Source organism: Colius striatus, chromosome W, assembly GCF_028858725.1.
Source record: "Colius striatus isolate bColStr4 chromosome W, bColStr4.1.hap1, whole genome shotgun sequence".
NCBI lineage: Eukaryota > Metazoa > Chordata > Aves > Coliiformes > Coliidae > Colius > Colius striatus.
Genome location: NC_084789.1, coordinates 9,106,448 through 9,130,296, shown reverse-complemented (window position 1 = coordinate 9,130,296; position 23,849 = coordinate 9,106,448). Strand labels below are relative to the sequence as shown.

The 23,849-nt window shown below is 45.9% G+C and overlaps 1 protein-coding gene across 6 annotated transcripts in view; it reads left to right on the top strand.

Annotated features, from left to right (window-relative positions):
• The window catches only part of LOC133628468 (histone acetyltransferase KAT7-like), a 26,454-nt gene extending 2,605 nt beyond the window's left edge, over positions 1-23,849 (top strand). Inside the window, exons 3-15 of one of the 6 annotated variants that reach the window (XR_009820711.1) lie at positions 8,467-8,643; positions 8,851-9,090; positions 9,634-9,716; positions 9,960-10,046; positions 10,735-10,833; positions 11,003-11,113; positions 13,080-13,271; positions 13,489-13,578; positions 14,435-14,575; positions 15,733-15,826; positions 15,990-16,136; positions 18,271-18,611; positions 21,051-21,128. Coding sequence is in view for 5 of the 6 variants with exons in the window: in XM_062016641.1 (XP_061872625.1) it covers positions 8,467-8,643; positions 8,851-9,090; positions 9,634-9,716; positions 9,960-10,046; positions 10,735-10,833; positions 11,003-11,113; positions 13,080-13,271; positions 13,489-13,578; positions 14,435-14,575; positions 15,733-15,826; positions 15,990-16,136; positions 21,051-21,157; positions 21,825-21,926 (1,670 nt within the window). In the remaining variant the exon portion in view is untranslated. Of the gene's footprint in view, positions 1-8,466; positions 8,644-8,850; positions 9,091-9,633; positions 9,717-9,959; positions 10,047-10,734; positions 10,834-11,002; positions 11,114-11,895; positions 12,305-13,079; positions 13,272-13,488; positions 13,579-14,434; positions 14,576-15,732; positions 15,827-15,989; positions 16,137-18,270; positions 18,612-21,050; positions 21,158-21,824 lie in introns of those variants that run through there. The other 5 variants (XM_062016643.1, XM_062016641.1, XM_062016642.1 and 2 more) reach the window with 5 other exon arrangements.

Genomic DNA, 23,849 nt, shown 5'->3' with positions numbered 1-23,849 from the left:
TATGCTTTGATAGAGAATTTATTTTTCAACAAATTTTATTGCAGATATTAAATGTATGTGCATGATTTTCTGGTAATTAGGTCTTAAAAACAAGAGGAAAAATTCTTTGGATGTGTGTTGCCGCCACTGGCAACACCACCAGGCCGCCTGCACGGATTACTCAGCCCCCCTGCTGAGGGGACAAGGATCACCACACATTCAGCATTGATGATACTTTATTCTAACCCCTTGTTTACACCATGTGCTTATATCTGCTACCACCAGCGCCTCCTCTCACTCTACCCTGTGCCCACCTCTTCTGTACCTTCCACCTCTCATGTTACAACCCGAGATCTTCTGGACGCCTACCACATCTCCACCTCCCTATGCTCGATGACTCCAGTGTCCTGTGGCACAGGCTGATACATAACGTGTCTGCCCAGCACATGTGCTAGCTGAGCCAATTGCAGGAAGATATGAACAGGTGCTGGTCGTGTTCCACTTCACTGTTCAATCTTGCCAATAGTTGAGTGACTCCATCTTGAGCTGTGTCACGGCGAGCACTCTGAGAAACACGTCAATCTGCAAGTAGACTATGCCCCATGCTCTCCCCCTCCCTAAGACGGTTGAGCTGTACTTTTAGAGTAGTGTGAGTGTGTTCAATGATCTCCTGTCCCTGGCTAGTGTGAGGGATACCGTGGCTCAATGCATGGGGATAGCTGGTATGTCCATGACCCCTCCAGGCAGCCTGCTCCACTGTTCTTTTTTTTATAACTGAAATTTTACTAACAAGCATCAGACTTTTATAATCAGCAGCAAAGTTGGTGTGTTTATAGTCCTTCTAATTGGTCCTTTCTCTAAAAGCCAGCTGTAGTTTTCTGCGAGAAGCCTTGCGGTTTCACACGCTGCCTCAGCCTCCTCCTTGCTCAAAGTTGTTATCTTGTAGGTATTTTTGCTTCTTCGTTTCTCACAGTCGAGAGCAGTTCAAGGACAATCTGCACATTAGTTTAGCAACTCATGCCTGGTAAGCTTCTTCTTATCCACTAAAAAAAAACCACAGCTGATAAACAAAGTTATTATACTTGTGCTAAAAGTAAAATCTATAGCAGGTCTATGTTGTATGGCTAATACTACTCACATTACTAATCAAGTCAATACAAACCTTTTTTTTTTTTTTTTTTTCCCCCTCCGCGTACCCGCACCAGACTCCGTCTTCTAGCTCTCATTTCTGCCACTCCTCCACGTAGATCACTCATCTTCGGTGGCCAATGAGGCGGCTGACTTTTCCCCTTTCTCCCGCCTCCATTTCCGTCAGGAGCCAACTTTGGTGGCTCGAGGGGTGGCTGACTTTTCTCGGTATCACCCGCCTCAGCGCCGCTCCCGGTGCTGCTCTCGGTACTACTCTCGGTACTACTCTCGGTGCCTCTCTCGGCGCTGCTCTCAGCGCTTCTCCCGGCGCTGCAGTCAGTATCACTCTCTCCTGCGTTTTCTCCATTTCCCCTCGCGTACCCAGTTGTTATAGATTGCTGTGATAAAGTTCACAGGCCAATTTGACTCATGGATCAAATTTATTAAGCAAGCAGCAAATAAGCAAAATCGCGCTGGGCAGCTGGGAGACTCTGCTCCACCAACGGCGTGCGACCCCCCCCCCCCCGTATCACAGTCCTTTTATACAATCCTTATTGGTCGGGTGCATCGCTCCCTGGTGCACTCTGCGCATGTGCCCATCTTGTTACTAGGGGGTCTTCTTCTGCCTCCTGGTGATCGTAGGGTGGTCGCTGGGATGAAGTCAGTAGTCTTCCTCTAGTGGCCCGCTCATGAACTCTTCTATTGACTCTTATCAGCTCATGCACAACCTATCGTACCTCCTATAAGCACCTTAGCCAACTGCAGCTGTTCACATTGTAGAAACTTTACAGTTAAAGTTTTACAAGACTTTTACAATGACTTTAAACGGTTCCTTGCACAACAATTCTTTCATGATTTGATTAACGAACAGGACCTTTTCCATTACAATCCCCCCTTTTCTTTTCCTCATTTCATTCATCAAATCTCCTAATAACATCTTTAGCCATTTCTAAAATAGGTGTTTCACTTATTTAATCCTCTCTGTTGGCTAACTGCTTGTATTGCTTCCTAACCAGCATTAAGTGGGCTGCTTCTAGCCTGGTTTTTCCAATTTCAATTACCTTATTGAATACATAAGGCCCAATCGTCAGCACTAATACCAGTAGAATGATGTGCCCAGCTATAGCTGACAATAACATCTCGTGAGCCAAGGGGAATTGTTGAACCATGATTCATACCAGACTTGTTGCTGTTCACTTTCTCGTTTTCGTTTCTCCAAGCCCTCCTGTAATTTTGTCATCGTGTCTCTCACTATACCGATATGATCTACATATAAACAGCATTCTTCCCCTAGGGCTGCACACAGTCCCCCTTGTTGTAAAAACAGCAGATCCAACCCCCGGCAATTTTGTAAAGCTACTTCTGAAAGCTTGGAATTTCTGGTTCTGCTGCACTAGAGATGTAATCCCGGTCCCTGCTCCCGCTGCTGCCCCAATTGCCATCAAGGTAGCTATAGTTAGGGCTGTGAAAGGCTCCGGCTTGTGCCAGAGCACCCTGGTATTCCAATGATTATAGACAAACTCTTCAGGGTGATATAAAATGTATGGAATAATGGTTACCTGAATATAGTATTCACTGCTGGCATTAAATACCTTTAAAGAGAGGCATGGGGTTACACCGATTTTCGAACAAACCCACTTGGAGCCGTTCACAGGTCTGATTGGTTCAGTCCGCTTGCCTCATAAAATGGGGGGTTCATGCTATAACATAGCCAGCAGCAGGATAGTTAACCACTCCATCAGCCAGATAACAACATACCATCCCCGGATAATGGGTGGGGCCTTTATCAAATAAAATAGTGCTTTCCTTTTTAGTTTTTCACCCCACATTCTTTTAGGTGCAACGTTTTTGCCCTTCTTAGAGGTAGGCTTGGGATCTTAGGATTCCAAATTTGAGGCTTTGAGAGACTCTATACCCCGCTCCTAGTACGCCTCTGCCTCCTTCACCTACTCTGTTGCTTAGAGCAGTGAGGTTTATGATCTTCTCGGCAGCAGTCATAATCTTCAGGGGTATTCTCTGTCTCCTTATAGACCTCTTTCCTTTTGCCTTTTCTTCCAGCACCCACGGGATGCCTGAAACACTGGTTTTCACATCCAGGTCTCGGTTCTACGGGCCTTCTGCGTATAAAGCACCCTTTTATAAACTTAAATTACAACCCCCACTCGACTCAGATTGTTTTATACTTCTAACAATCTGTTACTCTAAAATAGATATTACAGCCCCACAGATTATCTTACACCTTTCTAATGATCACAATTTAAACATTAAACTAATATTTTACAAAAAGGAAATCACTCCACTCCGCTCCTCAGTTAACATGTCACTTTTTACGCAGCTTAAGTTTCAGTTCTCCTGGGACCTCTGCAGCTTCCCACTGATCCTGGGAAATTGGTCCTTAAATAAGACAAGAAAAGGACCCTCCCATCAGGGGGGTTAAAGATGATTCTTTCCAGGTTTTTATCAAGACTTTTTCCCCAGGATTAATCGTGTGGATAGCAGTATCTAAGGGTGGTCTCTGTACCACCATTCCCTTTTCCTTAATTCATTCCGTCTTTTTGACATTTCAATTATATGTTCCCGTAAATACCCTTCCTCTATATTAGGGTGTTCTTGGGGAATCTCTAGGTCATCAAACAGAGAAACCCCAGTGTCAGTTCTTGGTTGTGTCTTTATGTTTAACAAAGCTAAGGGTAAACATTTAATCCAGGACATTTTGTTTCTAACATTAATTTCGTTAGCTGTTTCTTAATTTCTCCATTCATTCTCTCCACTCTTCTGGAACTTTGGGGATGCCACAGGGTATTGGCTCCCCATACTGGTGGTTTCTATTTCTAATTTCGGAGAGTGGAATAATATACCTTCATATTTTAAGAGCCTAGCATCAGTTATCCATTTTTCTGCCTTTTGTTGTAATACCCCCCCGAATGTTATGGGGAGAAAACACCTTTAACTCCCCTCCAAAGGTAACAAATAAAAGGTTTTCTAACATCAGGCAGGCTAAGCACAGGAGCATTAATCAAATCCACTTTTAAATTCTCAAAGTCTCTTTCATCTTCTTCGGTCCATTTAACTAATCCATCTTGAGTTAATTTCTGGTACAAAAACTTTACTTTCTTACTAAAATTTTCAATCCATTGCCTGCAATATCCCAATAGACCTAAAAGCTGTCTAACTTGTCTCTTATTCTTTGGAGCTTGTAGGGACAGTATCCCATTTACTCGATCTGGATCAAGTTTCTTACTTCCCTTAATAAACCAGTGTCCCTTTATAAATCAGTTTCCTCTTGGGTAACGGTCTTCTTATCATTTACCCACAAATTGAGGTCTGCGCATAATCAGTCCTCAAAAGACCCAAATATGGGCCAAATATTATGGGGATTTTCTGATGATTTCCCCCCCCTCAAACTTCCATACAGTTATGTACCATCTTTTCCTTACTCTTTTGTCTTCTACGGGGAGAATCATTCAAAAATTTTATCATCATCCCCGGAGGACTTTCTAGGGGAATACCCGGCAGCCTATCCTTATGCCACCCATGGGATCAGAGGGCTTGCTCTTCCTCTGTCCCATCTTCCAGAGTGTCCTTGACTCGTTCTCACAATCGTTCCCCTCGGTCATGACCCACGCCCTGTCGGGCAATGGGAACTGCACTACTGCAGGGTCCGCACTCGCTTGGTCTCCTTGAGACCTCTCAGTCACCCGCACTCTAGGACACCCACCCCAACCGAATGGAACCACGCAAATACTTAATCCACAGTCTTCGTTTGGATCTTCATGCACAAAAATTATGGGGTACTGCAGGTTTATTTGCTTATTTGCCAAATTTTGAGGGGGTTCGGAATACAGAGTTTGGCAAGGGACTTTCCCACACCAGGGCCATCCGCAGATGGGGCGCCCCCCTAGTCCGGGAATCCAATACCAAATCTACCTGTATCCGAGTCACGGCACCAAATTGTTATAGATTGCTGTGATAAAATTCACAGGCCAATTTAAGTGACTCAGAGATCAAATTTATTAAGCAAGCGGCAAATAAGCAAAACAGCGCTGGGCGGCCGGGAGACTCTGCTCCACCAACGGCTCGTGACACCACCCCCCCCCCCCCCCCCCGCCGCGAAGTTTTTGGCTCTGAAACCCAGGCACGAAGGCCTGAAAAACCCAGGCACGAAGGCCTGAAAAACCCAGGCACGAAGGCCTGAAACCCAGGCACAAAGCCTACTTCATGTGGCGATCAACCCAGGGTCCGATTCTCAGCTGGGTGGGAAGAAATCAGTCCTACTCAATGTGAGTGATAGCAGAAATCTTCTTCTTCATTGAGAGCAGGCTCTAACTTATATACACAGCAGCTTCAAAGCTAGCTCAGCAACAGCAGCTAATAGATTACATTCTTATGCTCATCCTACTTGCGGTTTCTGCGATAAGCAAGCTCCCTCACATTTTCCCATCTTGTTTTTCTCCGAAGTTGTTTTCCACCTTGAGCTGTTAGCTTGTTAGCTGAAAACAGCCCGACCTTGAGGGAGCAGAAAGCGGCCTGCTGTCTGCGCTGACTACGTGACAGCAACTGCTTTAACCATGGCTCTGACTCTGGTCTTGATTGTGCATTAAGTTCATATAACTAGAACTCAGATTGCCTTGCCCCATCGGGCCTAACATTATACCCTGGGATCCGTGTCCATTCTCCCTTAACCACTCCTCGACACCCCCCCCCCCCCCCCCCATCCTTTTATACAGTCCTTATTGGTTGGGTGCATTGCTCCTGGGTGCACTCTGAACATGTGCCTGTCTTGTTACTAGGGGGTCTTCTTCTGCCTCCTGGTGGTCGTAGGGTGGTCGCTGGGATGAAGTCAGTAGTCTTCCTCTAGTGGCCCGCTCATGAACTCTTCTATTGGCTCTTATCAGCTCATGCACAACCTAATGTACCTCCTATAAGCACCTTAGCCAACTGCAGCTGTGCACATTGTAGAAACTTTACGGTTAAAGTTTTACAAGACTTTTACAATGACTTTAAACGGTTCCTTGCACAACTATTCTTTCATGATTTGATTAATGAACATGACCTTTTCCATTACACAGTGGTACCCAGTCTAACATGGGGTCGCGCTTCCCCACTGTCCCCTGATCCTCCTGCACCGTACTCCTGTCTGACTCCACCCGCTCGGCATTCCCTGTCTGCTCAACATTCTCCGTCTGCTCTCCCAGATTCTCTACCTCCATGCTCGTCCGAGTCTCCTGATCACTACGAACTCTCTCCTCTGTCTGCGCTCTCTGCTCCTTCCCCTGGAGAGCTTCCTGCACCAATAACCGAAACTATTTTTTCTCTGCTGTTTTTATCAGAACCCTTTTAATATTTCCCCATGCATCAAAAAGCTGACCCATTCCCATGGCCCCCTCTACAAAAGCCTGATACAGGTCCCTGTCCACCACTGTCCACTTCTGCGCATTTAATAATTCCATGGGTGCCCATATCACACCTCTCCCCTGCAACCATGTGATGCAAGTGACTGTGGGCACATACTGAATCTGTTCACCCACTTCAGACGCCATTGTTTTAAGTACCTCAATCATTTGCTCCAACTGCGCCATGGCTGCGAACGTCCTGCGTTCTGCCGATCGCGTCGGGGTCACCGTATGTTGCCGCCACTGACAACAACACCAGGCCGCCTGCACGGATTACTCCGCCCCCCCGCTGAGGGGACAAGGATCACCACACACTCAGCATTGATGATACTTTATTCCAACCCCTTGTTTACACCATGTGCTTATATCTGCTACCACCAGTACCTCCTCTCACTCCACCCTGTGTCCACCTTTTCTGTACCTTCCACCTCTCACGTTACAACCCGAGATCTTCCAGACGCCTACCACAGATATGTATGGAATCCGTGCGATATCTCTAAGTTATGAAAGCATTTATTTAATGGCAAATAATTGTTTTATAGTCTTATGAGCAGTGTAGGATCTGTTCTGGTTTAGCAAGGAGCAGCTTTTGGCTTAGTAACAGGGGGAGCGGTTTGCAGTGAAGACCCGGTAAAGAGTTTGCGGACCCTCCCCCGGCTCCTGGGTTCACACCCACCTCCGTCCAGGCTGGGCCAATCTGGCGCCTCTGCGATCACTATTTAGGGGACGGGAATTTGGAATGCGAGTCAGGAGGTGTAAGAGGGATACAAGATGGAGGTGACCACGCAGACCCTTCAGCCAGAGGAGGAGGAAGGAAGGAGAAGCAATAGACCGGAGACCCTTCTGCAAGCCGTGGCGAGAATGCAAGCTGTGCCCCTGAAACCTGTGGAGATCCGTGGCAGGACTGAGAGCCACCAGCAGCTCCATGTGAGTGAGCCCGGACGGGCGAGGGACTGTGTGGGGAGACGGCCATGGCCCAGGCCGTGTTGGAGAGCCTGCACGCCGCAGAGCAGCCCTACACGAGAGGCAGAGAGGAGCTGCAGCCTTTGGAATGGGTGCACGTCGGAGCAGCCCGTGCAGGGCTGCCATGCATGTGAGTTACCCCACGGACTCGCAGGGAGGACTGGTGTGGAGTTCACCCGTCCTGAGGAGGGACAGACGGCAGAAGCTATTGGGAGCAGACTGACTGAGACCCCCACTGCCTGCCCCCCCGAACCGTTCAGGAGGGGACAGGGTAAAAACCCCGGGATCAGGACTCTGAGCCCGGGAAGAGGGGAGGTGTGGCGGGAAGGTGTTCTTAAAAAGGCTGGTTGGACTCTTCATTGATGTATTACTCTGTGTTGTTTCGTTTTGGTTATGTTTTGGGTTTTTTGTGGGTATGTTTTAGTTGATGTTGCATTAAATTATTTTCTGTTTTCTTCCCCAAACCGAGTAGCCTGGTCTGTTTTGTCCTGAACCTTAAGCGGCAATTAAGCCCTCCCTGCCCTTGAGCAATTCTCAGCCTCTTCCGTACTTGAGGCTAATCGTGGTCTTTGTTCCCTGATGGGCCTAAACCACGACAGATCACAAAACCACAGACAGTGTTTTGAATGTAGCTTCACAGCAGAAGCAAACTTGCTTATTCCGAAGGGTTATCTGAACACCAATAGTTCTTATTTAAGCTAATGGTTCTTTAGCTTTCCGAACGCAAACTGGTTCGTAATTACTAGTTATTAAGTAATTGTATCCAGAGAAAGATTATCTAATTCCTGATTCCTCGGGACAGGATATTTTTTTGGTAAAAGTGTCAGAAGATTGAAGCTGGGAAGAACAGAGCTTGTGTTTGTGGCAATGTACAGCGGTGGGTGCTAGGACAGAATTGTGCTGGTGCTCAGCTGTCAGGTGTTGCAGAGCATGTGTGGGGCAAGTCTCTGACTTCCTGTGGTCATTGTGGGTGTAATTAATTGTGGCGTTTCTATGGGATTAGATTCCAGCCCAGTTCATAACCCACCGTCGTTTGGAGCAGAAGAGCCAGTCTATTCCACAAGGAGGGTGACCCGCAGCCAGCAGCAGCCGACTCCCGTGACTCCAAAGAAATACCCACTCCGACAGACTCGCTCCTCTGGCTCAGAGACTGAGCAAGTTGTTGACTTTTCTGATAGAGGTACGCAGGGTGCGTTGAGGTGTTGAAAAGTGTGTAAAATGCTGTTGGGAAGTACATATGTGACTCCATTCTCTGAGGGTACAGTGTAACATCCTGAGGACAGAGGGTTTGAGACAGCTCTCCAGAGTTGCTTTTATGTTTTTGGTTTTTTTTTTTTTTTGAAAGCTTTCTTTCGGGCAAATTTGTAACATCTTGATCCTTATTCAGACACTAAAAATGCAGCAGATCACGATGAGTCTCCACCTCGTACCCCCACCGGGAATGCGCCTTCCTCAGAGTCTGATATTGATATCTCCAGTCCAAATGTATCCCATGATGAGAGCATTGCCAAGGACATGTCCATGAAGGATTCTGGAAGTGACCTGTCTCACCGCCCTAAGCGCCGTCGCTTCCATGAAAGCTACAATTTCAACATGAAATGTCCCACTCCTGGTTGTAACTCTTTAGGTAATTTCATCTCCAGGATTAATCTGTTGGGTTTTGCCTTCTTGCTGTGATATTCAAAGTCCCCACTCAGTTGAGTTATACATCCTAACAATAGACAATTAGGATCAGAAGTGTTACTGAGAAGTGGGTATAGAGAAGGAATGTAAAGGATATCTGCAGGTATAATCTTCCTCGAGCATTTGAGGGATGATACGGTGAAGAACAAGTTAGGAGTATGAACACAGATGGGAGAGGAAAATGCAGAGTCCTGCAGGTAGGGTACTGATGGCTGCCAGAAGCAGGTTTTCAGAAACAGGTGATTCCAGATCTTTAACATGCCTGGCTGCTTGCATGGAATGCAGCATTTGAGTTAGCATCAAAAAGATTTTCCTTCGTTTTAAAATTTATGCCATGAACCATGAAGTGTGCTCCTTCTGTCACACTGGTAATAAGCTGAGCATACTCCTTGAAGCTGATGTGAGGGATCTGCCCATCTGGGATACTTTTTGAACCTCTTTATGATCATATGTTAAAAGTTGGGGGCTTTTTTCTCATCCTTTGCAGGACACCTAACTGGAAAACATGAGCGACACTTCTCCATTTCGGGGTGCCCACTGTATCATAATCTCTCAGCAGATGAGTGCAAGGTAAAGCGAGTCTCCTGTTTTATCTTATGTTTTTTTTGGTGAAAAAAATACCCAGACTAGTCATTTATGAAAAGAAAATAAGGTTAACCTGTTTCAGCTGATGTCTTTAGCTGTAAGACAGCAGCATTCATGTGTCAAATCATCTGTGAGTTACAGTTCAGAAAAGTCACCTAAGTGAGAAAAGGAGATTAAGACTCTGATAGTAGTTTGCTGCAGCATTGACAGATGAGTTTTGGCTTCTAGGTGCGAGCACAGAGCCGGGATAAACAAATTGAGGAGAGAATGCTGGCCCATCGGCAGGATGACAACAGACATGCCACCAGGCACCAGGTAGGCAATCTGCATGTGGCAAGAGTGGCTGCTCAGTTAAAAATGGAAAAAACCTCAGCCAGTGGTTTCCAGTGACAATGATTTAAGCTCGGTCTATCCTTCCCTTCTCAGATAAGCTATTGTGCTGGGTCCTGACACCCCCCATTTGTCACCCCCAGTTTGTTTTGGCAAAGACAATTCTGTATCCCTTAAATGAAGGGCTGGAAGAGCTAGTGAGAGCAGAGAGGTGGCACTGGCCAGTAGTATTACAAAGGAGGCTGGAGCTGTTCTCAGGATGATCTTTTCTGTGTGTTTTGTGTAGAACAAGAGAATTCCTGCAGAACTGTAAACTATAATTTTACTCTGACTAAACAGAAAAGAATAAAGTCCAGAGAATTACATTTTTCAGTTCATGAGTCTTAGACTTGAGTCAGCTCTGAGCGTCTACCCATGATTAAGCAGTGCACAGGGAGTGCACCCTGTTTTGTGGGACTGAGGCACATTGAAAAGGCAAGCTGTGGTAGGAAGAAAAACTTCCCGTGTTGCATACATGTGTGGTACCTGCGGTGTCCTCATATTAGCATAGGGTTTGTTTGGTTCAGAAGCAACAAACCTGATCAAATAGGGATCCTTTAGGGTGGGAAGGTAAACAAAAATGTTTGAAGTGGATGAAGCCAGCAGTAAGTTTCCACTTCTGTTTTTTTTTCAGGCACCAACAGAGAGACAGCTGCGATACAAAGAGAAAGTAGCTGAGCTCAGGAAGAAGAGGAACTCAGGGCTAAGCATGGAGCAGAAAGAAAAATATATGGTAAAAGCTGTAACTTTAGTCTTTCCTTCCCTCTCATCTGGAATGAGACCACTAAGCAGGAGTTTGCCTTTCCTGGTCATCCTGCAGCATTCTCGGCTAAAAAAAGCTGCTCGCTCTAACAGCTTAGTAGCAGCATGACAGCAAAACCTCCTACATTTTGCTGTTCCAGGAGCACAGACAAACCTATGGCAATACTCGAGAACCTCTGCTTGAAAACCTGACGAGTGAGTATGACCTCGAGCTTTTCCGAAGAGCTCAAGCACATGCATCTGAGGACCTGGTGAGACTTCTAACTCATAATAACATCTCATAGCAAATGTATTTGTTAGAAACATGAATGCTTTCTGGGTTTTGTTGTACTTGTGCAGATAAATTAGAGTTTGTAAGAGCAGCAGCTACAGCCCAGCAAGTCAGCAATTACACTAGGGATAACATTTAAGTGCTGGTCATTCAGAGGGTACAGCTGGAGCCGAGCATTGGCAATCATGAATGCTGCAGCTTGCTGGAATAATTAGTAACAGTCCCATTTAACAGGTGTTTGTTTTCAGTGAAAGAAGGGCTAAGGAGTGATGATAACAAAAGACAAAAGCCATCTTGACAGTAGCTGGTGACTGTGGAATGGACTTCAAAACCTTGTATTGCTTGAGGCTTCTGTAGATGCTTTCTAAAGCCACCTTCCACCTCCAGAAATGAACCAAAAGATACTTTAATCCTTACCAGTGACAATTGCATTCGGGATACCTGAGGCAGAACATTAGGCTGTATCCTTTCCCCACAGATTAGGAAAGAAGCATGAAGTGGTAAGAAGTTTACCTTGCTTAGTCCAGTGTCCACCAAGTCATAAAATCACTCCCCCTCCCAAACTGGACAGGAGAGAGAGAGAAATATAACAAACAGCTTGTGAGTTAAGGACAGAGAGATCACTCAGCAATTAGTGTCATGGACAAAACAGACTCAACTTAGGGAGAAAAAGATTTGATTTATTAAAGAAACAATAAGAGCAGGGAGATAAGAAATAAAAACCGTCTTAAAAACACCTCTCTCCACCCCTCCTCTTCCCAGGGCTCCCATTCCTTCCCCCCCCAGTGGTGCAGGGGATGGGGTTTGTGGTCAGTTCATTACAGATGGACTTTGCTGCTGCTTCTTCTCAGGGGGAGGCCTCCTCACACTTCCCACTGCTACACTGTGGGGTCCCTCCCCATGGGAGACAGTCCCTCACGAAATTCTCCAGCGTGGGTCCTTCCCATGGGTTGCAGCTCCTCACAAACTGCTCCAGCATGGGGCCTCCAACGGGGGCAGCTCCTCACACCCTGCCCCAACGTGGGTCGTCCACCAGGAGAACAGTCCTTCAGGGACAGACTGCTCCAGCCTGCGTCCCTCATGGGATCACAAGTCCTGACAGCAAACCTGCTCTGGTGTGGACTCCTCTCTCCCCACAGACTCCCAGGTCCTTCCAGGAACTTGCTCCAGGGTGAGCTTCCCACAGAGTCACAGCCTCCTTCAGGCATCTGCCCGCTCCGGCGTGGGGTCCTCCACGGGCTGCAAGTAGGTCTCTGCTTCCCGGTGGTCCTCCATGGACTGCAGGGAGACAATCTGCTTCACCATGGTCCTCACCACGTATCACAGGGGAGCCTTTCTTCCAGGGCCTAAGCACCCTCCTCCCCATCCTTCTCCACCGACTTTGGTGTCTGCAGAGATGTTTTCACATTCTCACTCCCTGTTACTGCTGCAGTTTAGCAACTGTGCAACAACTTCTTCTCAAATATGTTATTCACAGAGGCGTTACCTCTATCACTAATTGGCCAGGCCTGGGTCAGGTGCAGGGTCCAGCTTAGAATTGACTGGCCCTAACCCTATGAGCTACAGGGAAAGCTTCTGGCAACTCTTTATTTAAAGAAGCCACCCCTGTAGCTCCCCTGCTACCAAAAAACCTGGCCCAGACAAAACCACTACACTTGCTTTCTTGACAGAAAGAGTGTGAGCCTAGTGTTAGGATGCTGTGAAGTGCTGATTTGCAAGACATTTCATAGAATCATTACTCATGAAAGGAACAGTCAGTGACTAGCACTTGTGGACAGGGCTCAAATGGAGTTTGACTGGGAGGAATCATTAGACATGGTCACACCGAAAGATGAATTTAGAAGACCTGAAGGAAATTATTTCCTTGAGGGAAATAAATAGGGCCCACTTCCTCTCTACCTTTCTAATTTTTAAAAAATAATAATCTTTTTTTTTCCCATTCATAGGAGAAGCTGCGTCTCCAGGGCCAGATCACAGAAGGCAACAATATGATCAAAACAATCACTTTTGGCCGTTACGAGCTGGATACCTGGTATCATTCTCCCTACCCAGAGGAGTATGCTCGTCTGGGGTGTCTCTACATGTGTGAGTTCTGTCTCAAGTACATGAAGAGCCAGACAATACTGCGCAGACACATGGTAAGGGATAGGGCAGGGATGACTCCTCAGCTTTAAAGCTGATGTCGGCATGTAAATGTTTTAAAACATTACTGTTGTTAGCTCAGTTGCTGGCTTTAGGAGGTGAGAAGACTGCACGTTTCCTGGTGGATCCAGTAGCTGTTGTAACCTTTCCTTAAATAGTCATTTCCTTGCCTTAAAACAGTAGTATCACTCTAACTTTGTTTTCCTGTTGTAGGCAAAATGTGTCTGGAAACATCCCCCGGGTGATGAAATCTACCGCAAAGGCTCCATTTCCGTGTTTGAAGTGGATGGGAAAAAGAACAAGGTAATGAACTGCCGTCATGAAGCCAGTCTTGAGTGTGGAGTTTGTCTTTCAGATGTGCCAGGCACTGGTTTCCTGTAGAGAAACAAGATGCAAATGGCCCTTTCTCCCTCTTAATTGTATAAAGGCTTCCAGCATCTGATCTGTGTATTCTTGCAGTTATGGCAGTAGTTTTGTCTGTGTTTTCTTTGTGGCTGTTCCTCAGCTTGCTAGTGCTCCAGCAGTTCTGTCTGTTGTCTCTTGCTGTCCTTGGAGATGTTGTGTCAAGATTTCTTTTTGAAAGTTTGTGGGGAGATTTCTGGGCTTGGCCTCAGCAGATTGCTACTGCTTGTCTCCCATTCACTGGGAATACTTGGTCAAATTTGGGTTAGAGTGAGAAGTAACCTAATGTTGAGGATGACCTCTTTGACCCTGACTTGAAGGACAGAGCATGAATCTGCAACTGCAGATTCAGTGCTAGGTAGTAGCACCATTCTTGTGCCCTGTCTCTAGTTGTGTCTGATCTTAAAGGCTTCAGAGGAGAGAACAAAGAAACAGATTAAAAAACTAAATTCTGCACTGCTGGAAGGTGGGAGGAGTCTTTTCTAGTTACCAGAGAGAACCTTGAAGCACAGTACAATGCAAGCAAGCAGAGATCCAAACTTCAGCTCCCCTTCACTGAGGATGTGATATTTTGGGCATTCAGAGATTGGTATCACAAACATCTGTTCCCAGGTCCAGCTGCTCTGTCTGAAAGACTGTACATCATTTCTCAGATGGTTCAGAATTTTCATGTCACTTCCTGTGTATGCTTGGTTTTGTCTACTCTTAGGATGTTTCACTAATAAACAGGTGTATCCTATTCTCCTTTTGCTTCTAGATCTACTGTCAAAACCTGTGTCTGCTGGCAAAACTTTTCTTGGACCATAAAACACTATATTATGATGTTGAGCCCTTCCTCTTCTATGTCATGACAGAAGCTGACAACACTGGCTGTCATCTGATAGGATATTTCTCCAAGGTTAGTTGAAAATACATACATAGGCATTACTGCCTCACTAGGATGAGATTTAGGACATCAATTATCAGTACTGAATCTCCCCTCTGAGTTGTTTCAGCCTCTCAATTTGTTGCTCTTAGGAATAGAGAAAGTTCTAAACCTGATCTGCATGAGTTTTTACTTTTTGCTGCAGGGGTTGCAGGTGCTTTGCAGTAGCATCTTTTCTCATGGCTAGCAAAAACCAAATTGTCTCAAATGAACTGTTGTTGCTTAGAAGCATAGTGGTGTGTTAGATGGGGCAAAAGTAAAGATAAAAAAAATGTAAAGAAACATAGAGAAAATACATTAAAGGAAGCATTAGTCACCATGATTTTTTTAAATAAAGTACTTGTTGAAGGAATAAAAATTTTTATGTGGAGGAATTGAGACATAATTTGGGTAACTTAAGCAGATCACACAAAAGTCACTGGCCAAGCTTGGAGTAGGAGCCAGTTTTTCCAACTGTTTGCTCAGACCTGTTGCCTACCTAAATTATAGCCCATCTCTTTGTTTAATGTCTGCTCCACATTAGTGAAATACATTTCCTGGTTGTTCTTACTTCAATACAGAAAAAGTGATTACCCTTCTGGACATGGTGTTATGCAATACAGATGTCTGCTCAGATATTTCAGTCAGTAAAATTCTATAGATAGGAGAGTACTCTCCCAAACCAAGTGCTGGAAGCTAGATTCCTGAAATCACCTGAGTAAAACGGAAGAAATATCTGAAAAAAAAGTGATTTGAGGATAAACGTGTCTGAGTCTTTTCTTTGTCTGAACATTTCATTATATACCATGTGCTTGTGATGCTGCTGTTACATTGCTTTCTTGTTGCATGTAAACTTGGTAGGTGACCGAGGCAGTAGTGAGAGTGTTACTGGCTCCTTCACAGGTACCGTTCCATGGCCAGCCAGCCTAGGCTTAAAATTGAGCACCAAACACCCAGTGTAATGGCTAATAAAGTAAAGCCACGTTGGTAACTGAGGGATGATAGTCTAAATTGATTTTTCTGCTATTGCTCCTTTCACTTTGTATTGTATCAGTTGCACAGGCTTGTTCAGTCTAATGGGATTATGATGTGCCCGTTGTTTGTGCAGATCTAGACCTGTTAATCTGTCCTCTCCATGTTCTTGTTTTTAGGAGAAGAATTCTTTTCTCAACTACAATGTTTCGTGCATTTTGACAATGCCTCAATATATGAGACAAGGTTACGGCAAGATGCTGATTGACTTCAGTAAGTAGAGAGAAATTCTGGAAATGTCCCCAACACGACAAGTTCAAAAAGAAATCTGTGGATAAGCAGTTTCTGTTATAGCTGATTTCTGCTTGTGCTCAAGAGGGTGAAAGTCAGGAGAGGATAGTTTAGGAGGAATAAATAGCTTTTCTTTCCCTTACAGGCTATTTGCTTTCTAAAGTAGAAGAAAAAGTTGGCTCTCCAGAACGCCCTCTATCTGATTTAGGTCTCATCAGCTACCGTAGTTACTGGAAGGAAGTTCTCCTTCGTTACCTGCATAATTTCCAAGGAAAAGAGATCTCTATAAAAGGTATATTTTCAAGCTAAATAAGCTTGTAGGGAATTTAATCAACGGGACACACGGCGGAGGCAAGGCTCATTTATTTGTGACTGTGTGGCTGATTGAGGTAATCCAGGGGTTCCTGAAGCACGGGGAGTGAGGGAGAAGTGAGGAGAGCTCCCAGGAGCAGTCAGCTCTTGCGAGGGGGATGATCTTGCTGGGAGTCAGAGCCGCAGCAACTGCGGGGGATTTAAATGTTTCCCAGGAAGCGCGAGCAACCAGGAGTGTGGCAAACAGGGCTGGCAAGCAGGGTGTGACGTGGCAGTTTGCCCAGGCAGGACGAGCAGGGAGGATGGGCAGGGAACGACCCCGCAGCCCACACAGAGAGATGGAAGTCAGATAAGTGCCCCTGCTTCAGTCTAACAAGATGCTGGGCACTCACCTGAGGGCTAAAGCCAAAGCTCAGGTGGACAACACCCTGGTGAAGGTTGATGCATCCACACAGACAGAGCTGGTTAGCACGCACGCTTCAGTCCAGATGGAGTGCAGGGGGTGTTTAGGATGTTTAGGAACCTATGCTGATGAGGAACCTATGCTATGTGTCATAGGTGCCCTCAGGTTCAAGAACCGCAGCACCTGGTGAAAGAGCTGCAGGAAACCATTAGTTAGACTCTGTAGTATTAGAGGGGCAGAGGTGGAGATAGACAGAGGCTTCCACAATCGGGTACCAAGCCTCCAGTGAATCTGATATGCCTTGGACCCTGGTAACAAAAAAAAAGGAGTGCTCGTCTTCAAAACCCTCCTTCCATAGTGCCCACTACAATTAAGTATGAGGCACTGACAATGAGGGACTTCGATGAGCAAGCTCCAGAAGGGAAAATCCCAGCAAACAACTCGCCACCAGCTGCTTCACCAACATCAGGTAATGAGTACTGTAGAAAGAAGCAATGGTTGCTTGTTGTGGGTGACTCATTGCTAAGAGGCACCAAGAGACCCATCTGTGAATCGGATAAGGAGTCGTAAGAGGTGTGCTGCCTGCCAGGAGCCAAGGTTTGTGATGTGGCTGAGTGCCATGGCTCGTCAGGGATGCAGGCTGCTATCCTTTACTTCTGTTCCATGTGGGGATGAATGATGTCCTAAGGCATGATATCTCCAGAATCAAAAAGGATTTTAAAATATTGGGGAGTAAGTGAAAGGTAGGGGGGCACAGGTTATTTTCTCCTGTTCACCAGAGATAAAGGGGAGGTCACCAATGCAAAAATCAGTCAAGTTAACTCCTGCCTGAGAGGCTGGTGCTGGTTTTGGGTTTCAGATTTTACAACAACGGATCCTTCTTTGGGGACTATAACTTGATAGGACAGGATGGAATTCATCTCTCCCATAAGGGCACTGGAATATTTGGGAATGGGCTGGCCAACTTGATCAAGAGGGCTTTAAACTGAAGGACTTGAGAGGTGAGGGGAGAAGCAACATAGAACAAGCTATCCTGTCTAGCAGGGAAACAGGGCAGGGTAGGGAGTGCCATCGTAAGTGCCCCTCAGCTGCACACTGAGCTGAGATGCAGAAGGCTGACCACCCTGAGGGAGAGCCAAACCGGGGAGGATCCTCCTGCACCCATCCAGGGAAACCTGTGTGTTTGAGTAAGCCCCTGCGCTGCCTCTACACCAATGCACACAGCCTAGGGAATAAGCAGGAGGAACTGGAGATGTGGGTGCGGATGTGGGGCTACGACCTCATTGCGGTCACAGAGACGTGGTGGGACAGCTGCCATGGCTGGAGCACAGCCATGGAGGGCTATGTATGGTTTAGGAAGGACAGGCTGACAAGGCGAAGAGGTGGAGTTACTCTCTATGTGAGGGAGCAATTAATGTATACTGAACTGTGCCTGGGTGGGGATGAGGGGAAGGCTGAGTGCTTATGGGTAAAAATTAATGGGCAGGGCAAGGCAGGCGATATAGTTGTAGGAGTTTGCTACAGGCTACCTGATCAGGAGGAGGAAGTGGATGAGGCCTTCTATGAACAGCTGAGAGCTGCCTCACGATCACAGTCCCTGGTCCTCATGGGGGACTTCAACCTCCCTGATATTTGTTGGCAAAGCCACACAGCCAGGCACACACAGTCCAGGAGGTTCCTACAGCTTGTTTACAACAACTTCCTGTCACAGGTGATTGAGGAACCAATGAGGAGACGTGTACTGCTGGACCTGGTACTGACAAATAAGGAGGGCCTGGTTGGGCTTGTGAAGGTTGGAGGCAACCTCGACTGCAGCGACCATGAGATGACAGAGTTCAAGATCCTGTGTGGAAGAGGCAGGACACAAAGCAGGACTGTGACCCTGGATTTCAGGCGAGCTGACTGGCCTCTTCAAAAACCTGCTTAGACGGATCTCATGGGATAAGATCCTAGAAGGTAGAAGTGCCCAAGAGAGCTGGTCAATCTTCAAGCACCACTTCCTCCAAGCCCAGGATCGGTGTGTCCCAACATGCAAGAAAGGAGGAAAAGGAGGTAGGAGTCCTCTGTGGATGAGCAAGGATCTGCTGGGACAACTCAGGCAGAAAGCAGCCATCTATGAGAGGTGGAAACAGGGGCTAACTTCTTGGGAAGAGTATAGGAATATTGCCAGGGCATGCAGAGGTGCAACTAGGAAGGCTAGAGCCCTTCTAGAATTAAATCTAGCCAGAGATGTTAAGGACAGTAATAAGGCATTTTTCAAGTACATCAGCATCCCCTTGGTAAAGCCATGTTGACTGCTCCCAATGACCTTCTTGTCCTTTAAATGCCTGGAGACAGCACCCAGGATAAGCTGTTCCATAACCTTTCCAGGGATGGAGGTGAGACTGACTGGTCTGTAGTTACCCAGCTCCTCCTTCTTACCCTTTTTGAAGGCTGGAGTGACATTTGCTTTCCTCCAGTCCTCAGGCACCTCTCCTGTTCTCCACAACTTACTGAAGATGATGGAGAGTGATTTAGCAATGACTTCTGCCAGCTCCCTCAGCACCCATGGGTGCATCCCATCCGGGGCCCATGGATTTATGTACATCCAAACTGCTCAATTGATCCTTAACCCAGTCCTCATCAACCAAACAAAACTCCTCCTTTAACCTGACTTCCTCTGGAGTCTGGGGCTCTTGAGAACAATCTCCAGCAGTATAGACAGAGGCAAAGAAGGCATTCAGTAACTGCCTTCTCTGCATTTGTCACCAGGGCATCCACCTCATTCAACACTGGGCCTACATTGTCTCTAGTGTTAGTTTTGTCTGCAATGTATTTGAAGAAGCCCTTCTTGTTGTCCTTGACCTACCTTGCAAGGTACAACTCCAATGTGGCTTTAGCTTTCCTAGTTGCCTCCCTACATCCTCTGATGACAGTCTTATATTCATCCCAAGTGGCCATCCCTTCCTTCCATGATCTCTATAGACTTTCTTCTTCCACTTGAGTGTGCCCAACAGTTCCCTATTTAACCATGCAGGTTCCCTGGCTCTCTTGCTTGATTTCTTACCTGCTGATCCTGAGCCTGGAAAAAAGTGATTTTGAACAGAGACCAACTATCTTGGGCCCCTTTATCCTCCAATACCCCATCCTATGAGATGTCCCCTAGGAATTGCTTGAAAAGGCCAAAGTTGGCCCTGCTGAAGTCCAGGGTTGTGGTCCTGCTTGATATTCTGTTCCTACCACACCAGATCCTGAACTCAACCATCTCGTGGTCACTGCAGCCAAGGCTGCCCACAACCTTTACCGCTTCAACCAGACCCTGCTTGTTTGTGAGTACAAGATCCAGTAGTGCTCCTCTCCTAGTTGGCACATCCACCATTTGCATCAAGAATTTATCATTGAGGCACTGAAGGAACCTCCTGGACTGTAAGTGGCTGGCTGTGTAGGCCTTCAAGCACCTGTCCAGGTAGTTGAAATCCCCCAGGAGAACCCCCAGGGTCTGTGATTTTGGGGCTGCTCCTAGCTGCCTGTAGAAGGCCTCATCAACTTCCCCAGCCTGATCAGGTGGCTTGTAATAGATACCCACAATAGTGTCACACGTGCTAGCCTGGCCCTTAATTCTAAGGCACAAACTCACAACTTGCCCCTCATCCTCGCTTGGACAGAATTCAGTACATTCCAGATGCTCTCTCACATCAAGAGCAACTCCACCACCTCACCCTGTTGGCCTGTCTTTCCTAAAAAGGACATAGCCATCCATGACCACATTCCAGTCATGGGAGCTGTCTCACCGTGTCTCTGCAATAGCCACCAGATCATAATCCCTTGCCCATACACAGATTTCCTGCTCCTCCTATTTATTCCCCATGCTGTGTGCATCGCTGTACAGGCATTTCAAGAAGGAAGCCAATCGTGTAGGATTACACCCCTGATACTGGCTTGCCCCCCTGAGGCTCAACTCTAGTGAGCCTGGTTTTATCCCCTTCCCCCTTCAAAACTAGTTTAAAGTCCTTTCTATGATCCCCACTAACTCGTTTGCAAGGATCCTTCTTCCCCTTTGAGACAGATGAACTCCACGTGTCACCAGACACATTATCAAAATTTCACCGTGATCAAAAAGCCCAAAGTTGTGTTGGTGGCACCAGCCTCTGAGCCACCTGTTAATCAGTTGTGTTTTCCTTATTCATTCAGTGTTCCTCCCTGCCATGAGAAGGATGGAGGAGAACACTACTTGTGCTCCAGAGCCGTCTAGCAATCTCCTCAGTGCCCTGAAGTCCTTTTTAATAGCTTTTGTACTCCTTTCTGTAACCTTGTCATTACCAACTTGCATTACCAACAGTTGGCCACACCAGACCAGGGAGATTCCTGGCAAGGTCTCTAACCTGGGCCCCTGGGAGGCAGCAGACCTCTCTGCAGGTTGGATCTGGTCAACATATGGGACCTTCAGTTCCCTTCAGAAGGGAATCACAAAGGAATTTGTTTCTGTTTTAACAAACTGATACTGCTTTGCAGAAATCAGCCAGGAGACTGCAGTAAACCCTGTTGACATTGTGAGCACCTTGCAGGCGCTTCAGATGCTGAAATACTGGAAGGGAAAACATCTAGTCCTAAAAAGACAGGTATGATTTGTGATGGCTCTGTCTGCATTCTTGTTTCCTTATATTTAGCTGTTAGATTTGTATAAACTTTCTGAAATCAGTATTTCTTTTGCAATGTGCTGGGTTTTCCAGCCCTTTTCATCCCAGGGGGGAGCACTGTAATTTTCAAATGCAGTAACTGATAAGATATGATATGGGCATCCAACCTGATCATTCCATAGTGTAGAAGTATGCTGTATTGACCTTCCTTTTCTGATGAGTAATGTTGCTCGTTGTAAGTAGCTTTTTAGGGGAGCAATGACTCAACATTCCCATCATGTTCCTCAGCATGCCTGTCCTTTATTGGGCAAATGGATGATATAGAAGTGAACTGAATTAATAGAATCTTGAATGAGTCTTGTTTGTGCATTCATTAGATATAAACCAAGTGGCTTGTAAATCCCCCAAATGTGACAACTTCTCTCTTGTTTTCCCTCTCTGAGATTTTGTAGCTGAAAGTAGCCTTGTCAGCATGATTGGAAGGGCTTCTAGAAAGCACTGTGGAGATGATGTTATTTTTGTGATGCTGAGCAGTTAGTAGGCTAGTCACCTTCAAATCTGTGGACTTGGATATGTGGTATTGTACCATGTCTAATTCTCCATCATGGATTGTTTGTTTTAACCTGCCTTTTCATGCTCTTTTCCTTAGGATCTAATTGATGAATGGATAGCCAAAGAGGCAAAAAGATCCAACAGCAATAAGATAATGGATCCCAGCTGTTTAAAATGGACCCCTCCTAAGGGAACTTAACTGTTTCTCACACATGAAGCCAGTGAACCCCAGCAGTAGGAAGTACCTTAGGGATCTCTGTTGTATCTGTTGCTGTTGTGATTGGTTGGTCCAGTACCCTCCTGAAAGATCAGTTCCCCTTGGTACTGTTCTAGTCCAGATCTTTTGTGCATACCACACATGCTGGTTCTGAGGAACTTTATGTTTCAGCCTCAATGAGGTTGCAAGGACTGGATCTGTATAGGACCCAAATGAAGCTCCTAACGGCACTGGCCCAAGGAGTTTTGATACCTGGTACTGTACCTTTCCAGTCACTGGTCTTACCCTCATGTTCTTATTCTGATGAGGTTGTGTTGTGCCCTATAATCTGATTGTTTTCTTCCTTCAGGTTCCTTGCATTCTAAGTGTTGGAGATAACTTCTATGGCCCTGTGTTTTCCCTATACTATAGCAGGTCTTCACATAGTTAATACTGTACAGTCAAAAGCATGTGTATCTCATAACTGAGTGGTGTGGTCATTGTTGTTACCCTGAAGGAGTCAAGATTTAAGTGTGCAAGAACATTGTGGTCTTAGGTGTTCCACAGAGTTGCTCTTGTCGTATGCTTCTGGAGCTACTACAGTACCACGTCTGTTGGACAGACCTCTTTGATTGTAAGTTGCTGGCTTTTCCTGTTTAATCTCTTGGAGTTAATAGGTTCCTTTACACAGAAGCAGCCTGTTCAAAATATTTCACTGGAGATGTTTTTCCCAGAGCAGTCTTCCTTGAATTGTAGGTCTCATTGTATTGGAAAGGATTTTTTTTTCCTCCAGACTGAAGAAATAAAAGCTTTGGACAAGGCTGGCAAAAATCTGTCTAAACAGCCACAGAAGCTCCATGATGACAATATCACCCGTCATTGGATTGCCTTCATTGTACGTTCTGTGCATCAGTGGCAGCTCTGATAAGCTGTGTGGATGATTTACTTCTCTGACAGTGCGTTCTTGTTTGTCATTGTAAAACAACAAAAGCTTTTACTTCCTCTCTTCCATCAGCACCACCAGAAGAAACTATCATACAATGGCTTTCAAGTGTAACCACTGTCCTTGTGCCACAAGTTTCCTATATGGCTCCAGTGTTAATTAAAAGGGGAGGACAGTCTTGAGGTAGATGATGGCAGCATCGGATAGTGCTGATTTCATTTAAACCTTCCAATGCTTCCTGACTGAACAGTATCTGAAATGAAGTACTTGCCATGTACTGGTAGGTAGGAGCTGTTTCTGACCCATCCTAATGGGGAAAAGTTCTCTGCTGCTCTTCTGATGGTTGGCTACCTTTCTCTGCCTCCTTTAAAAAAAGAAAGAAAAGAAAAAAAAAAATCATCAGTACATGGCGTAGACCTTGTGGGCATTACTGACTTTTGCTATCTCATGCCTTTTGCTTCTGTATCGTAACTAACTACAGATACTCATGAAATTATCCAACAAAGTAGATCTCTTGTGGAGTAGGGAAGAAAGCCATTCTTGTGCAGAAGCTAAACCCTGTTCCCATGATGTGGTAGAATGTGCTATTCTTGTATCTACTTCTCAATAAAGCATGTTCTCTGCTCAAGTTTATGCCTTCTTTTTATGTTTTTTCTCAGTCAAATGCTATTCTGCATCTCCAGTTAAATGAAGCTGCTGCTTGATGTTGCAGAGGACTAATCTGGAACCCATCTTTGTGTCTGGTGTGTTAAAGATTGTGATTAGAGCCTTTAGGCTGAACCTGATGGAAAATAGCCTAAATTTTGAATTCATTCTAGAGCTTACTGGGCACAGACTACTGTGGGGAATACATGGATGTGGCCAGGTACTGGCAACTGAAGTATGTAATGCAAAACTGGGATGGCATCTGTCAGCCTGAAGTTCATTGAAGAAGGAAGGAGTTACTTTGAAAGTGATGGCCATAGATTTTTAGCCTTTCTTTC